Source organism: Populus nigra, chromosome 7 (assembly GCF_951802175.1).
Source record: "Populus nigra chromosome 7, ddPopNigr1.1, whole genome shotgun sequence".
Lineage (NCBI taxonomy): Eukaryota > Viridiplantae > Streptophyta > Magnoliopsida > Malpighiales > Salicaceae > Populus > Populus nigra.
The window spans coordinates 12,529,131-12,546,712 of NC_084858.1; the positions used below are offsets into that span (position 1 = coordinate 12,529,131).

At 31.4% G+C, this 17,582-nt stretch overlaps 1 protein-coding gene across 1 annotated transcript; it reads left to right on the top strand.

The window, feature by feature from the left end:
• The first annotated feature begins 822 nt into the window (after window positions 1–822).
• On the top strand, window positions 823–12,511 carry LOC133698168 (truncated transcription factor CAULIFLOWER A-like). The gene is made up of 8 exons (XM_062121014.1): window positions 823–1,247; window positions 10,226–10,304; window positions 10,431–10,495; window positions 10,786–10,885; window positions 10,970–11,011; window positions 11,575–11,616; window positions 11,717–11,859; window positions 12,011–12,511. The coding sequence occupies exons 1-8, from the start codon at window positions 1,063–1,065 to the stop codon at window positions 12,120–12,122; spliced, it is 768 nt and encodes a 255-aa protein (XP_061976998.1). The 5' UTR covers window positions 823–1,062; the 3' UTR covers window positions 12,123–12,511.
• The last annotated feature ends 5,071 nt before the right edge of the window (window positions 12,512–17,582 follow it).

Below are 17,582 nucleotides of genomic sequence, written 5' to 3' on the forward strand. Positions count from 1 at the left end.
CTTTATAGAAAAATATGATGAATTTTAAGAGATTGCTATAATGGCAGCATTGACAAATTAACACCCATGTCTAAGTGCTCATAGCATTATTGAATTTCATAACTTTTTACTTTTTCATTGAGATATGAGAGAGTAATGATCTAAAGATATGTTTGTACCCTCAATTTCCCATTATGATTTAGTTTGGAAGGCATGGAAAAAAAGTGATTTTTGCTTGATATAAAAATGTTTTTGAGATTCTAGTAAATAAAAGTAATTTTTTGCTTGAAAATATATTAAAATAATATTTTATTTTTATTTTTTAAAATTTATTTTTAATATCAATATATAAAAATAATATCTAAAATTATATACCAACACATAAAAAAAAATATCAAATTTCTCAAAAACACAGCTTTAAACAATAACAGCCAAAACTTAGAGAACGTTATAAATGGTGACAGAGACATAACAAGGGTGACCTAACAGAAGGAGAAGAAGTGCCGTCACCAAAACAAATGGGAGTACCAGTTTAACAGAAGGAGAAGAAGCGCCGTCACCAAAACAAATGCCAGCAAAACAAATACGTTATGTACGGACTGTCTCTCCCATGAACCTGTGGCTCTATAAGAGACATTAACCAACATCAGACCCTCTCAACCAATCATAACTCGACAAGCACGTAACTCTAAAACCACTCCTGTTTTGCAAAACCGCCTTACCACAGTACAAGACCCAAACCACACTAAACAAAAAAGAAAAAGAAAGAAAAATTCCTATATTTTTTTTTCTTTTCCCATATATACTATACATACACACAGGAACATTCAGTGTTCATACACAAGGAAAGCTTTTGCTTCATAGAATAACAATAACAAGACCTCTCTCCACCATCATCACAAAAATAGAAACTTGCCCATAATACCTTCCTATAAATGACTCTCTATTTCTTTCTCATGTTGGCTTTCTTGTTTTTCTCACAATGATTAGCTGAAACCATAAAATCCTCAGCTAGGGTTTTCTTAGAATTTTTCTTGCTTTCTTTTAACTTATAAAACTCCGAAAGAAATTCAAGAAAAAAAAATGGGGAGAGGCAGGGTTCAGCTGAAACGGATCGAGAACAAGATTAACAGGCAAGTGACGTTCTCTAAGAGAAGAACTGGTTTACTCAAGAAGGCTCATGAGATCTCTGTTCTTTGTGATGCTGATGTGGCTTTGATTGTTTTCTCAACAAGAGGGAAGCTTTTTGAGTACTCCACTGACTCAAGGTTTTTCTTTTTCCTCCAATTATCTTCATTTTTGTTCTTGCATGTTGTTCTTGCTTTGTAGTAAAGTTTCTACTTTTGTGATTTTTTCCCCTATCTCATCTGGGTTCTGCCTGTTGTTATTTTTTATGCTGTCCAAAGTCTGCATTACACTGAAATTCATCACCACTGCCCATTTTCTCGCAACAATCTTTGAGCCTTCTTTTCTGTACGAACTCAGGTTTAAACAAGAAATGATGCTATAGTATTATTTGTGTTAAATATATAGAGCCTTGATGTTTCTATAGATGTACATAATGACTGACCGTTTTGTGTCATCACTGACTGCTAACTCTGTTATGATTTTTTTCTCTGTAGAGAGAATAAAACTAGAGTTTGGTATTTCTATCTGTTCTTATGCATATAAATATACGTTCAGCAGTACAGGTCTTCTTTACTTTTCGACTCTTATTCGCTTTTTTCATGCTGGTCAATTTTGTTTTCTTTGTATAGAGAGTTAGTACACCGAATCAATCAGTAAAAGAGATGAGAAAGGGATGTTTCAATTGTGTACATTTTGAAGTTTTCGACTCCTGTAAAATTGTCATTACTCAAATGTACTATAGCAAAAACACCCATAAAAGTAGCAGTATTTTAGGGGTAGGAAAGGACATGGATTTCCAAGTTATAAGCTGAAGATCATATAAGTGGAGCTCAGCAAATCAGGTCTAGGCAAAGGTCATAGAGCTTTGTGTCATTGGGCTTTGTGTTTCAACGTCTGGTTAGTATCCTAGGATATTAGGACATTGTTGGTGCACCTAGGAATTTGCCCCCTCAATGATATAAAGCAATACTAGGTGGTTATTTAAGATTTCTGCAAAGATCTTCCATTAGAGACCTTAGGGGTTATTATTACTTCGACAAATTACAATTGTAATAGTTGGGGACAATAAGTTGACTAAGACTTACTGTATTTTTTGCCCAGATTTTCTGGTAATAAGGAATTTGTGTCGACAGTAATTAAGATTAGCTAGCTAACGAATGCTTGTTTTCCTTTAAGAACATGTTTAAGCAAGGGTAACGAAAGTAGCAGGATTGGTTTCAGATCTTTGTAATAACAATGTCAACCTTTATATCTACCATAGGGTGTACAGATTTAGAGCCTTCACCTCCTTGTAAAAAAGACAAGATATATAGGGCATGTATGGACTTGGAATATTCTACCAGATTGCGAGGTTTTATTAGAGTTTTAGATGTAACTAATCTCAAGCATCATCTGTAGATCTTCTCCACTAGGTCAAAAATACATTTTTTATGACAAACATTTGAGTACAATGTTACCATTGTTGACTCTAGCTATATATCACCTTTCCATATATATATATATTGTTGATAAAGGAGAAGTTAATTTGAACTTCGAGTTTGAGGTTTTTTTTGGGGAGAGAAGAGACTGATACAAGTCTCTGTTGTTTGATCTTACGTTTATCTTGCTAAGATAACTCCTATGAAATGTTGGTAGTTGAAAAAATCGTACATAGTCTGGTATTTATATTTTATTTTCTAAGTACTATATGGGAGAGTTAGCACTATTTGGTATTATGTTTTTAACGAGGTTGGGTAAATTTTGAATTTTTTTATTTAAAATTAATTTTTTTATATATTTTTAAATTGTTTTAATATACTAATATTAAAAATAATTTTAGAATCTCTGTTTATGTCAGCAGTCGTATTTGTACAACTTTAGCTGTAATTGAGGATGTGGTAATGATTGTTTTTCAGAATGTTTTTTACTCATAAATGTATCAAAATAATATATTTTTTTATTTTTTAAAATTTATTTTGACATTAGTATATTAAAACGATTTAAAAATATTAAAAAATAATTTAAAACAAAATAAATTTAAAATTTTAACAAAAAACAAATTAAACTCAATCGATAAATGAATTTCTCATTGGCAGAAAAAAATGTGTTTTTCCTCTTCCCATAATTATATCATAGTAATAGAGAAAACATCTAAAGACTAAAAATGTTGTTTCATATGATGTCAATGCTTGAAGATCAGGACGTTGCATATACAAAATCACATAATAATAATAATAATAATGTGAGTTACTTAAAAAAGAAATGTCACTCGTCAAACCTTTGTATAATTCAATAGCAATACAAATAACGTGCGGGGAGAGTAAACAGAGAGAAGACATTGAAAAACTGTTGCTAATATTGTTATTGAAAGATAACATAGAATCAATATAAAATTTTAGTGTACAGTCATTATATAAAATTTATAATTTAAAATTTAATTACTCAATATTTTTTTAAGTAGTTTATTTTTCTAAGAGATTTATAACTCAAATAAATTGTAAAACCAACCTAAACAAACTAGAAATCCTGAAAATAAAAGAAAATCAATAAAAATACTAAATAAACTAGGAAATATTTTTTATTAAACATATCATTTAATTTCCTAAACTAAATAGGATAAAATAAAATAATTAAGAAAAAATAATTTTCATGAAAAACTTCTTGCATCACTCTCTCTATGTTGAAAAACAATTTATCCTCAAATTTAAATTACTCTTGTCTTGATTTTACAGATATCCAATCAAGACTCTCCAACTCATTTTCTTTCTTCACTTCAAATGCATAACAATTTTAGATATTCACTCTAGTTTTTTCATGTTAAAATTTGCGTAAAAAAATATCAATTGAGAAATTATTTCTTTTCTACTATCTTTTAGAGTAATGAATTATAAATCTCAAGTCTTCTTCATCAACATGTGCTTTATCAATATAACCATTGAAAAAATCTACTTGTGATTTATTAGTAAATTTGTAATCAAATGGATCATTATAACTTAAATTAACAATTATTGTTTGTTAAGTCTCTTTGCACTCAACCTCTAACTTATCAATAAGAACATTAATGATAACGTTATTGCCTTTATTGTCATTATTTTATTCTAGCCTCATCAAAATAAACATCATAAATAAATTGATAGTTGATTCCAATCCATAAAATAACTAGAATCAACAAATATTTCAATTTTAATATCATATTTATCTCAATTAAGAGGTTTCGTCCTTTGCTCATTTTTCTGAAATAGATTTTCAAAATTGACTATAGATCTGTGATTACTCTTTTCATAATCCCGCGATTCTCTCTTATTCATAACTGCTAATTGATGAGATAATTCTTCAACTTGTCTCTGCATGTTTATTATCTCTAATCAACAAGTTAATTTTATAATTTTTCTCTAAATGTCTTTTTTTTTATCATTTCATGAATGTCTTTTTTCCGAGAAGAAACCTCCTCATCCCCTATTACACGAGCACGTCTTATTCTACAACCATTTTTTTTTCTATGATTAGTCAACAACACACAACAACTAACCATTAGGAATCATTAGGCTTTCATAACTACTGACACAAATATAAACAACAGAAGAAAAGAAGCACAAGCAAAACATGTGATTTTGCCAAAGTTGCTACACAAAAATCCTAATTTAAATTTTTATTTCTGAATATTTTTTTAAGTATTCTGTTTTTTAAAAAGGTTTACAATTCTTTAAATAAATTCAAAAATCATAATAAAAAAATAATAAAAGTCCTAAACAAACTAGAAAAATAAAATTATTAAGCATATTATTTATTTTTCTAAACAATATAGAAAAAAAATAAAAATATTTTTTCTTAAAAACATCTTGCATCAGTTAAGTTAAATTGGCATTTCTTAGTCTATATCTAAAAGAGAACAAAGTATAGTTAACATCAACTCAAGTTAATTTTGGATCCACTTTGTTTTAGCTACATTTTAACTAAACCGACTCTAAAAAATATTATCACATCCATACTATTCACAAAAAAGAATCATGAGTATTTTATTATTATTTTTTGAATCAATGAAAAAGCAAGAATCCAATAATTTATGAAGTAGAATGGGAAAGCAGGACACATGCCGGGAATTACATATGCAGTTCTTATTTTCATGTTCTGCAACATTAAAACCAAGCACAGGTGAGGGGAAGAAGCAAGGTCATGCTAACTTTCCACTCCAAATCTAAATGCCATTTTTACTCTACTACATGAAAGAAAGAACCTCTCTTGCTGAGTCTGGGCTTGAGAATTCCCACTCCAAATCCTCAACAAATAGCAAAAGCATGCATGTTTCAATACCTCTAAAACACCTAAAAAATCAGCACCGACCCATCACTTTCTTAACCATCCTAGTTCATTCAAACAACATAATTCCACAAAAAAAAATAAAAAATTAAGGGACATAAAAACCAACCTTTTTAACACTAAATCAACTCTAAAAGAAGAAACAAAAGACAGCCACTTCAGTGAAGTGCATTTCTGTGACATCCAATATAGCAGAGATCATGGAGAGGGTAAAAAACAAAACAAACAATGAGAGAAATTGCTTGCCTCTTTTACAGCAACTACGTTCTCTTGAGGAGTGAAAAGGAGAGAGGGCTGGCTTCTAGGATTTTAAAAGAGGGCTTTATAAATTGGAGAGCTAAAAACAATAGCTTGGTTTCCCGCTACTGCCCCACCAACTGTAGCCAGCAGTTTAACAGTTGCAATTACTGTTCAACTGAGTAGTTGAACAGTGCTCGCAAAGCTAGAGTAGAGAGTTTTTTTTTGGAGAGCATGGATGCAACGAAAAGAAAGCATATTTACTAGCTATTATAACTATGATTGGTACCTTTTTTGTCATAGGTTTTTGGCTTAAATAAGGGCATTTATCGGTAAGGATGACAATATATGATGAGCTTTGAAAGACATATACAAGAAGATTGATGAAGAATATATATCCATAGGATCCTGGAATAAAATGCTGCGACGTTTCAGTATCGAGAAATTTCATACCAATAGCAAAATTAGAGTAATTGTAGGAACGGTATTGACAACATTGCTCGAACTGTATAGTAGGTGATCCTTTTAATTCTAAATTTCACTGTAGGAGGTATCACAAGTATGAGGCTACAAAATGAGTAGTATTACTCTAATTCCTGAACTCCTAGTATTTGATTATATAGAATGAAAGATCTAGAATGAGAACGGAGGAATCACAATGAAAATTAAAAACCTAAAAGAATGGAAAAAAAGTAATTTTTTTTAATATTTTATTTTTAAGATGAAATAAAATAATGATTAGAAAAATAATTTCTTCAATGATAATGATATTAATAATAATAAAAGTGATTGTTTTGGTCATCATGGTAGTAATGTAAAGAGGAGGGGGATAAGGTGGTGTTTATGATGATAGTAGTAATAGCAGTATATTTTTAAAAATTAATGTCACCATCATACGAAGTGATGATATATAGAAAAAGAGTGGTGGTAATCTAATAATAATTTTTAAGTCATTACCACTATTAATGATGGCGGCGATGTTAATGATAAAGTGATAATTGTGGTGGTTGTTATGAAAAAGTGGTGATGGTGGAATATTAATAATATATCATTGCATTATTAATGATGGAAGCAATAGTTGTGATTAAGGTAATAATAGTGATAAAAGTAGTTGAACAAGATGAATAACAATAATATATCATTTAAAAAAAAAATATTAGTATTTTTTGTTTTATTCTCACCAAGGAAACTTATATTTAATGTTTATACTCATTCTTGTTTTTTTATTCCCATTCTCACTCACTCCTTCTAACTAAACATCTATAACATGAAAATAAAATTTATATTGTCATTTTCTTGATTCGATATCTTGTTACATAGAGTTTGAACTTGAAATTCTAAGTTTCATTTAGTTGTTTCCTTGAGGATTAGTTTGCAATAACATTAGCATCCTACTAGATTATTTATCTATGCTATGTTGTGAGTTGAATCAATTCTTAAAAAAAATGTTAAAAAAATATATAGGCATTGCTAATATGTTTTCAAGAACGAAAAAAAAATCTAAATCGTGTAGGAATTGATTCGATATGACACAATCAACTTGGAAAGTTCAAAGACAACCTGAACAACTAGAAAGAAAATATAGCTTGACTAAAAAAAATTTCAAAATAACTTTTTTTTTAAATTAAGACGATAATATATATCTACCCTTGTCAACCTATAGTAACATATAAAACTCACAACTTAAGTCATGAGACTGTAATAAAATAAAATTGAGAAAAATTAATTAAAAAAGGATAAAAAAACTTAAGTCAACTCAGATTAACCTGTCAAACCTAAATTATAAGATCAAAATATCCCAATAGAAAGCAAATCAAAACAAATCATGAAGATGAATTCTCAATCAATCCAAATAATGACTCGGGTCATGAGACTATCATAACTTCATAGAAAAAAATTGAAATAAATTATAAAACTCAATCTCTAATGAATTTAATGTTAAATGATAAAATTAAAAAAAATAAAAATAAAACTTAAAAAAAACAAAGTACTATTTCAATGAACAGTGCTTTATAAAGAAGAGAAAGAACAACACTTTGTCTGGAGAAAAAATGTTTTTCCTCTGCTCAGTTAGTTTTTATTAATATTAAAATTATATGTGAGGATTTTCAAATATGATAGATAGTTAATATTAAAATCATTTATTTTGAAAACTCATTTAATATTTTCAGTTTTTGAATTAAGATGTTTTTTAATAAACTCCTGCGAGATATGCGAAATCTTTTATTTAAGGAGCGGCATGCTTGTGAGAATACAAGTTATTTTGAATACTTAAATAAATCACAGCTACAAAGAGCCAACGACTTAGAAAGTTTGCATATATTTTTCTTTTAACATATATACTTAAATAAATCACTAAATAATATATATCATTTCTCTTTTTAACATATATTTTTTCAAAATAAAATATAACTCTAAAGTGAAACACTTTGAAGGGGTCAACTCTACACATTTAGAAATTATTTTAATGCGGTGATTTTTACCATGAAAGTTTGTTCAAGCAAATAATTTAGTATTTGATATTGCCTGAGAAGTGACAAATGAGTATAAATTTAAGATTTTTGTCTATGTTAAACAGTATATGTATACATGGAATCAATAAATAAATAAAAAATATTAGTAATATAAGGCTGTGGACAGGGGCGGAGTTAGAAAAAAAATTAGAGGGGTCAAATTATAAATTAGAGGGTCAGTAAAAATTTCAGTTAATTAATTAAAATTATAAATATTTACAAGGGTGGGGCATTTTCTTGTAGGGGCCGGGACCCCTGCCAGCTCCCCTCCATCACTTGCTGTGGATAAGTTACTTACTGTAAACCTTTAGTATTTTATTCAAGTTTAATTATTATATTTGCATGTTTGGGAGTGTGGTTTGCAGTTGCTTTTTAAAATGCTTTTCGTGTTAAAATGTATTAAAATATATTATTTTTTTTCAAAATTATTTTTGAAATTAGCACATTAAAATGATCTAAAACATAAAAAAATATTTTTTAACAAAAATATATTTAATTTTTTTAAAAACACAAGGACAACCGACTTTCCAAACTCTAAATATGACAGTGAATCGATTACAATGTCCAAGCAAATATCGTAGAGATCGAACCACTTGATAACATAAAAAAACATGCATTACAAATAACCTGTTCGTATAAGAAAATATATCTCGCATGGAGTAAATAAACAAGAAGAACAACAAAATTTTAAATTTAAAACCATCACTCACCTTGAAACTTCAGTTTTTTTAAATAAAACTTATACTTTAATATAGTAATAAAATCATTCGAATCGATCCAACAGATATCTTGAAGCCCGAATCATTTACAGCTCTAAAAGATAGATTATAAGTGAAGGTGAGTGAGTGAACATTATCTTATATAAAATAAATATTAAACCAAAAAAAAAAAGCATGAGAACGTCTATTAATCTTAATTATTTTTATGAACCTAGACTCAGCTATTAAAATAACTGTGGAGAATATAAAACACCGAGGTTGAGTTTTATCTGTGGGAAAAAGCATGAATATAACTTGATGGTGAAGCAGTTCTCAATGATTGAAAAGCAATATAGAAAGAGAATCCAGGTAGAAAACTTGTTATTAGAACGTGTAGGATTAGTAGAAGATAGGGTTTGCATGATGTTTTTCCCTAATAAACATTGAAGTGAAGGCTGATCTTTGAAATTAAGTAGTCTTGGTTTGGATACGAGTTCCTTGACATATATACTCGCATGCCATGATAAGAGCAGTACTCCCACTTTTTGTTAAAGAAAAAAAAATACTTGAGTCAAATTATAATGTGAAATGGTAGTGTTCTTCTGCAGGCGTTGCAAGGTACTCAGCGTCTAAAGAACACTATAACATGAAGCCTTAGGTTGAGATATGATGCGAAGGAGTCCACCAAACTAATAGTTTGGTTGGACACAAATTGTTCGACAATGGGTATAAAGAATAATTGGAGTCGAATTTACAAGACAGGATCCCTTCAATCAATCCAGTAGAAAATATAAAGCACATTATTGAGCACGTACTTTGTTGGAATTAGAAAGTTTCTACTGGTCAGCATTACTGAAAGATTGGATTGAGACAAACAAATATTAACTTTAGAGAAGAAAGTGACGATATAAAAAAGGTGATATCTTAGGTTTTATTTACGTACCGAATTCAAATGATTAAGTAGGTAAAGTGCTTATCGGAGCCAATGTCTTTAGTGGCAAGAGGTATTGAACTCAGAAGCTGCAAGGAGAAGCATACAACAAGGCTGAGGTGGGGTAGGAAAACATCTACATGATAAAATGCTCAAAATAACTTTGGATCTCGAAATCATTTGTGCACTAGAAAATTTCCATTAAATTTGACTGCAATGCTGACAGCATATAAGGGTCATAAATTGAATAAGTTGACCCCATGTTAAGGTCTTCACTAGATGTTCATGTCATGTAATACTTATTCTGGAAGAAATACTGCTTTCATTTGATGGATAATCGTTCTTGTTTAGAACTCATGGACGTTACTTAATGTTAAAGCTTATAGTTCATCTGCGTAGAACTTTGTTGAGCACTCTTCTGAAATTTTCCATTTTTTTGGCAGCATGGAATCAATCCTTGAAAGATATGAGAGATGCTCATATCTAGAGCAACAACTTGTACCAAATGGTTCTGAACATCAGGTATTATATGTAGATGGTCTACTAGTATTAGTCTATAGTATGTGATTAATCATGTATTTCAATCTTCAAACTGAAAATCTTCAGTATGTGTCACAATTTCTTAATATTTATGTGAATCCCGTTTAGGAAAGCTGGTCTCTGGAGCACCCCAAGCTCATGGCTAGGGTTGAAATCTTGCAAAGAAACCTAAGGTACTACTAGACTTCTTTTGATTTTTCCAGTACATGACTTCTATTCGTGCAGTATGCTGAAGTCGTAGTCTGTGTCAACTATACAGAAACACTCGTTCATTTTTTTTTTATGTTTTTTTCAGAAGGTATGGGAACTACTGTGACTGACGTTTTGAGATTCCTTTTTCTTTAAAAAAATCTGAACAAAATCCAGGATGCTTGAAACCCTCTTTTTCGTACTACTGTTTCTCACTTGGCACTGGCTAACAATCAAGAGAATTATATAACATATTCCACATTTGATTATATAGGAACTATGCAGGACAGGAATTGGATCCTTTAAGTCTGAAAGAACTTCAATATTTGGAGCAACAAATAGATACTGCTCTTAAGCGCATACGATCAAGAAAGGTCACGTTAGCATGTTTTCAATGTGTTTGTTTGGATACATGTTGTAATGCTTGCTCATGGTGTAAGTTAATCTCAAATTTGCAGAACCAACTCATCCATGAATCCCTTAATGAGCTGCGGAAAAAAGTAAGATTCTTGCACTTCTGTACCCTATATTTGTTCATGTTTACGTAGCCGTACGAAGTCCCTAATATAGCACTATCCTGCTCTACTAAAACACTAGCTTAAGTGCCCTGGATTCTTGGCTCTAATTTCTATGATAAAATAGCTTGGATTTTGGACTCAGTTTATGTATGAAGAATCACCTTTCTACCCGAGGTGTCGTCAGTTCAGTGATTAGATTTGTCACTTACAACATGAAGGATTTGATTCAAATCATGACAAATTCTAGAATGCCTTTGGATGTTGATCTTGAAACGCCCTCTCTAATGTCAGTTGGGCAGTATTTTGAAAACATTTCTATGATGTTTTTGAACAATCACAGAGTCTTCTTGACATTTCCCGAAGGTGCATTTTGCATTTCCTTCTGTTTTTCAATCAATACTTCTACATACGGTTAAATATTTGTCTTCAAAAGTACTCTAGAAGGATATGAACATATACACTAAAAAAACGTACAGTCAGTTGTGGGTGGGATGTGAATTGTGATAAATTCATCTTCGTTGTCATCTGACACAAGCTTGTCACAGGAAAAGGAACTGCAGGAGCAGAACAACATACTGGCAGAACAGGTAAAATTAAGTCCCTTATCTTTTATTGTCAGACATGTTGTTTCGCACTTCACCTTGCACCGACCAACTGATAATGGTGAATTTCATGACAACCAAAAAGGTAAAGGAAAATGAGAAGTCACTGACTGAGCAAGCTCAATGGGAGCAGCGAAACCTTGGCCAAAACTCATCCTCTTTTATGCCACCGGTAGTACAACCTCCGCTGCAGCCACCAATGCCACCACATCCTCCTTTAACTATAGGGTATGTGTTCTCTCCCTTCTTGCTCTTGAGAAACATTATTTCTAAGGTGGTGAGAAAAATAGAAAGAAACATGTGTGATTAATTTAATGAGGCTTATAATTCCATCCTTTGCTAGCTGATTTAAAATACTCATTTGTTGTAAATGATGCAGTGACAGTTTCCAGATTATAGGATTCCTCAACGGAAATGAGAATGTTGAGGTTCAAACTCCACCTAGCACCATGCCATCTTGGATGCTTCGCCATGTCAACGATACAATTTGAGACATGGGAGATCGGAAAATAAAGGGGTTATTGAAGTGAAGAAGAGCATTTATCACTTCGTTCATATAGCCATCAATGTATTCATCACACAATCTCTACTAAATATGCTGACAATTACAAGTGCTTGTTCACAAGAATGTATTTCGTAACTTTCACTATTTCAAGACCAAGACCAGCTCCGGTGCCTTGTCATATCTGCAAAGGAACAAATATGATGAAACATACGAAATAGTACATGCAAGCCATCACAGAGCTGAAGTGGCAAAGCTCATGGTGACATAAATTGCATGCATGCTGACGTAACAAGATGTGTACAATGAGTGAATTAAAAAGAAGGTTAACGTTCAAGCACCGAATTAATATGAGATTCACATCATAGTCACTCTAGATCGAGTGAAATATCAATAAATGAGAGTATCCCCAAGCCACTCCATTTTATTGATTATTTAGTCCATGCAATTCTCATCAATTTCAAATCAATAAGATAAAAAAGCTCTCATGACATGATACAAAGAATTTCAGTTTCTAAATGTTGTCCATGAAATCTTAACAAGCAAATATTTAAGAGGATTTTAGCTTCCAATTGAACTCCCACCATGTAATGACACTTTACTAGTAGAAGATGGTATGCTACGAAGAACTCCATAATAAAATAATAACTAGTCAGAAGAAATGGATACAAATAACACGTTAGAGATAGATCTATTAATCATATGCAAATAGCAATTCCTCATTCTTCCATAGGAGCGTGCTAAAGCATTTGTTCCTATTCTGCACGTAACATCCTCTATCTTAAAAGCATTTAATATAGTTAAATTCTCTGAATGTCTAATGTCTAAGCTAGCACAACTCTTTTGATGAACAAGTATTAGTTAATATTGTCAAATAGCCACCCCACCAGCTGTTAGTTTTCACATTTCTCATACACACCACCTGCAATATGGTACTTTCATCAATTCTAAATAAATTTAAGGAACCTCAAAATCCCTCATAAAGACCAAACAGTTGATGCTGCTCCTTACAAAATTCTCAGTGGAGATGTTACTATAAACACCAAACATATTATCCAGCAAAACAACTTCACCAATATCAACCTCAATACCATAAGCAAACAGCTAACCAAGATCACAAAACAGATCCAAAAGACAATCGCCAACCCTGTTGAGACTACAAAATCTACAGACCTCAGACTAAAAAACCCAATTTTCAAACCGTATCAAGTTACCAAAACAAGCCAAACACAACTCCAAAGAAAAGGTAAATTTATCAAAGCCATAAAAAAACCACCTTTACCAAATTGAGACCTCAACCCTAATAGTACTTGACACCCCCCAAGTCAGAGTCAATCCTTCAACATTCACAAACCAAGTAAACACCATTCAGAATAACCAAACAGATCAAGTTCAAACTTTAGATGATGATATTTTCCAAAAAAAAAAATCCTAAGATTAGTAAACTCTTTTAGAGAAGCCCCAAATCCCTTACTACCCCAGACATGTCCATCCAAAATGAACCTAAAATTAACAACCAACACAAATACATTGCCTCCTCTCTATATGAATGGAACCTAGATGGAGTGTCAGAATACCACATCCTAAACACCCTCTAACAAATGATCATGGTAGCCAATGCATACAAAACCCAGACTGGTACTCCAAATAAAGTTATAACCGAACTTCTTATAGTTGGTTTCTCTGACCAGTTAAAAGAATGGTGGGATTATCATTAACACGACCAAAGAGTTGATGTCTTCTCCCAAGTGTAGGAGTGTCGAAGTAATAAATAACCTAGTAAGACCAGCGTCGAACCACAGAGAGGTTAATTGTATAAACTACAAATAAAGAAATAGATAATAACAGAAAAGGAGTTGAAGAGAGTTTTGAGATGTGATATTGATATAAGAATTAAACAAGGATAAAATAATTGTCAGGGTTAGAGGATCCACTAATGGTATTTCAAACAAGTATAGTATAAACTCTTTTTATTACTTAACTGAAAACCACACACAAAGGAGGATCTAATCAGATTATAAATTGTTAACATAATTACATTAGTTATCTTATTTGAATAATCCTAAAACTTGTAAATGTTGTCAGGTATTCATGATTATAACTTATGTTAACAACAAATCAAGTTCCTTTCATAGCACAAGTGTCGGTTATACTATACGGTTGGGCTATGAAAGTGTCAAGTATTTGTAGTACCAAGGGTTATACAACATAAATCTAGATTAACCATTTAAAAAGCAAAGTATTAAAAGTGAACAAGATAACAAATACAAAACATGTTAGTATCAAACATTAAAGTCCATGTTGAGTTTATACTATACTTATTCTTATACCATTAGTGTAACCTTTTCACCTTGACATAATAAACTTAGCTAAACATAATGAAAGAGAGAAACATAAATAAACAAGATAAGAACATAAATAAGATATAAGTTAACTAAGTAAAGGAAAGGAAATGAAAAGTACAAATAAGAGATTAATATAAACAAAACTTAAGCATTACAAAAATATAAAGAGAGAGAGCAAGAACATGATCTTGATCTGAAAACCACGATGCCTAAATGTATGGCAAATGTCTTATTTTATAGGCCAAAATTTGGAATTATTGATTTGATGACTAATTGTTGAGTGGGTGGCCACATCTTGACTTGGTGACAATCCTTATCTTCTTGTTTGAACAAAACGGCATTGCTAACGTCAAAATTTGAACATATAATCCTCATGAAAGTTCTAGGAAATTATCTCAGCTTTCCAACAAAAAATGAATCGGTGCATTTGGACTTCTAGAACTCGAGATATGGGCTGAACACTGAATAGTGTCTAGGCTGCAGGACAGATTCTGACTTCTTCGTTGTTGCTACAATTTGAACTTGAAAACGGCCTTTTTGAATCTTTGACTCTTCATAGCCTACGTCATAGCTTTTCATCCATATAGACCAGATCTAAATCCAAGTTCTACAACTCCAGGTATGATCCAATAACCGAATAGTATTCTAGTTTGGACTGAACCAGCATCTCTTTTCTAAGCTTGCCCCTCTCTTTGTCTTCTCAATTTCAGTAGTTAAACTCATCAATCAATCCTTTGATTTATATGATAGACCTGCATTTAAGATGAACATTTACCATAAATTAAAGGTATCTTGTAGTATTAGACTTTTTATTATAAAACATGCTTTAGTTAACGAGTTATTGATACTTCAAGTGCAAAATGATGATATAAAAATTTGATAAAAATGCACTTTTAAGTACTAATCAATCATCTCACTGAAGCTGAACATCTCCAAATCCTAAATTCCATCCAAATGACTGAAGAACAGACACCTATCCTTGACTCCTCCGGAAATACCATTCAAGATGTTGTCTTAACTCTCATCTTAACCATCTCCTTAGATTTTGTAGGAGATCCTTCTTATCTAAAAGACAAAAATGCTAAACTCCTTTCAAATCTTAGATGCAAGAAGCTTAGTGATTTTTAATGGTATAAAAACACCTTCCTCACCCGAGTTATGCTCCGTGAATACTCAAACCAACCCTTTTAAAAAGAAAAATTCCTTACAGGTTTACCTATCCTTTTAAGAGAAAAAGTCTGAAACAAGATCAAAGATACCTTTGCATCCAAAATCATCCCTTATGACCAATTAACATATGGTGAGTTAGTCAGCTTTACTCAAAAGAAAGGTCTTAAGATTTGCCAAGACCTTGAACTCCAAAAACACTTAAAGTGGGAAATGAAGCGAACCAGAAAAGAACTAGAAAGCTTCTGCCAACAGTTTGACTTGTCTATACAAAAACCCGCTTGTAGTGGAAACTGCTCCAAGTCTAAACCACATCCAAAGCCCAATAAACCATATTACAAGAGATCAACCCACAGAAAACGTTTCTACTCCAAACCAGAACAACCTTACTATAAAAAAAAAACCCCAAAGAAAACTTTTAAAAACCTACAAACCTTCACAGTCCAAGCCCAAACCCAAGCTTGACTTAAAATACATTACTTGTTACAAATGTGGCCAGAAAGGTCATACTTCCCAATTCTACAAAATGAACACAAAACTACATGAGCTCCAAGTAGATGAAGAAACAATCAACCAAATCCAAAACCTCTTCATTGAATCTTCTGATACTGAGTCAAACCCTTCAGATACTTCTGAAAAAACTTTCCAAGTTGATGAATTGGCAACTGCTAGTTCCGATTCCGAGATCTCATCCCACTCAAAACAACTCAATGTCTTAACCAGAGACCAAGAATTCATCCTTGAAGCCATCAAAAGATTTGACGATCCCTAACTACAAAAATCATATTTATATAAACTATTGAATAATTTCAACAAACCTGAGATATCTCACCCTACTCAAAACCATTATATTCTACCTACAACCAATACCAATACATATGACCTTACAAAAATCCGCAACAAGAAAAAGAAGTCCAAACCCATAGCCACTATCCCAGAATTACAGTCAGAAATTAAGATCCTCAAGACTGAACTAAAAACCCTTAGACAAGCCCAACACAAAGACTCAACCATATTACAACACCTCTTGCCTAAGATTGAAAGTCAATCAGATTCTGAACCAGAATATGATGATCAAACCCTTGAAACCCATGCATTAGATCATGCATTATCAAACATTGAACATATTTCTGAAGATTTTTTAAATGTTTTAACACAAATTACTTCAAAAAAGTATTTGATAAAAATTACTTTAGTTTTCCTCGAAGATTACAAACTAGAAACTATTGCCTTGTTTGATACAGGTGCTGATTTGAATTGTATCAAAGAAGGAGTAGAGCCTAAAAGATTTCTCCAAGCTACTTCTAAAAGACTTTCTACAACAAACAATTCCAAGCTCCATCTTTAAGGAAAAACACAAGCATCCATTCTTAATAATGGTTTTTATCTTAAAAATTTCTTTGTTATTACAAATGATATAAATCATACCATTATTCTTGGAACTCCTTTCATCGACTTAATTACTCCCTACAAGACCAAACATGATTGCATAATTTCAAAAGTTAATGGTGTGCGACTTGTTTTCCTTTTTCAGAAAAATAAAAAAAAAACTAGAAATTTGAATTTAATCAAAGCATGTTCTATACATAAATACCAGATCAATGTCTTGATTCATGGAAAACAATTTTATTTACATGATTTATAAAAAAGATGTTTCTTTACAAAGAATTGAGCATCAATTAAAAAATTCTGTTTTACAAAAAAGAATTTCATATTTCCAAAATAAAATTAAGCATGAAATTTGTTCTGATTTGCCAAATGCATTTTGGAAAAGAAAACATGTTGTTGATCTTCCATTGAAGATAACTTTTTTTAGAAACAAATACCTATAAAGGCGAGACCAATCCAAATGAATGCTGAATTAGAATAACATTGTAGACTCAAAATCCAAGATCTAGAGTCAAAAGGTCTCATCTAGAAGTCTAGATCACCTTGGT

Excerpts from the sequence above, each read along its gene's own strand:
- LOC133698168 (XM_062121014.1), top strand. The coding sequence starts at position 1,063 with ATGGGGAGAGGCAGGGTTCAGCTGAAACGGATCGAGAACAAGATTAAC. Across the intron at positions 10,496-10,785 it reads ATCTTGCAAAGAAACCTAAG|GAACTATGCAGGACAGGAAT; the intron begins GTACTACTAGAC and ends TTGATTATATAG. Across the intron at positions 11,617-11,716 it reads ACAACATACTGGCAGAACAG|GTAAAGGAAAATGAGAAGTC; the intron begins GTAAAATTAAGT and ends ACAACCAAAAAG.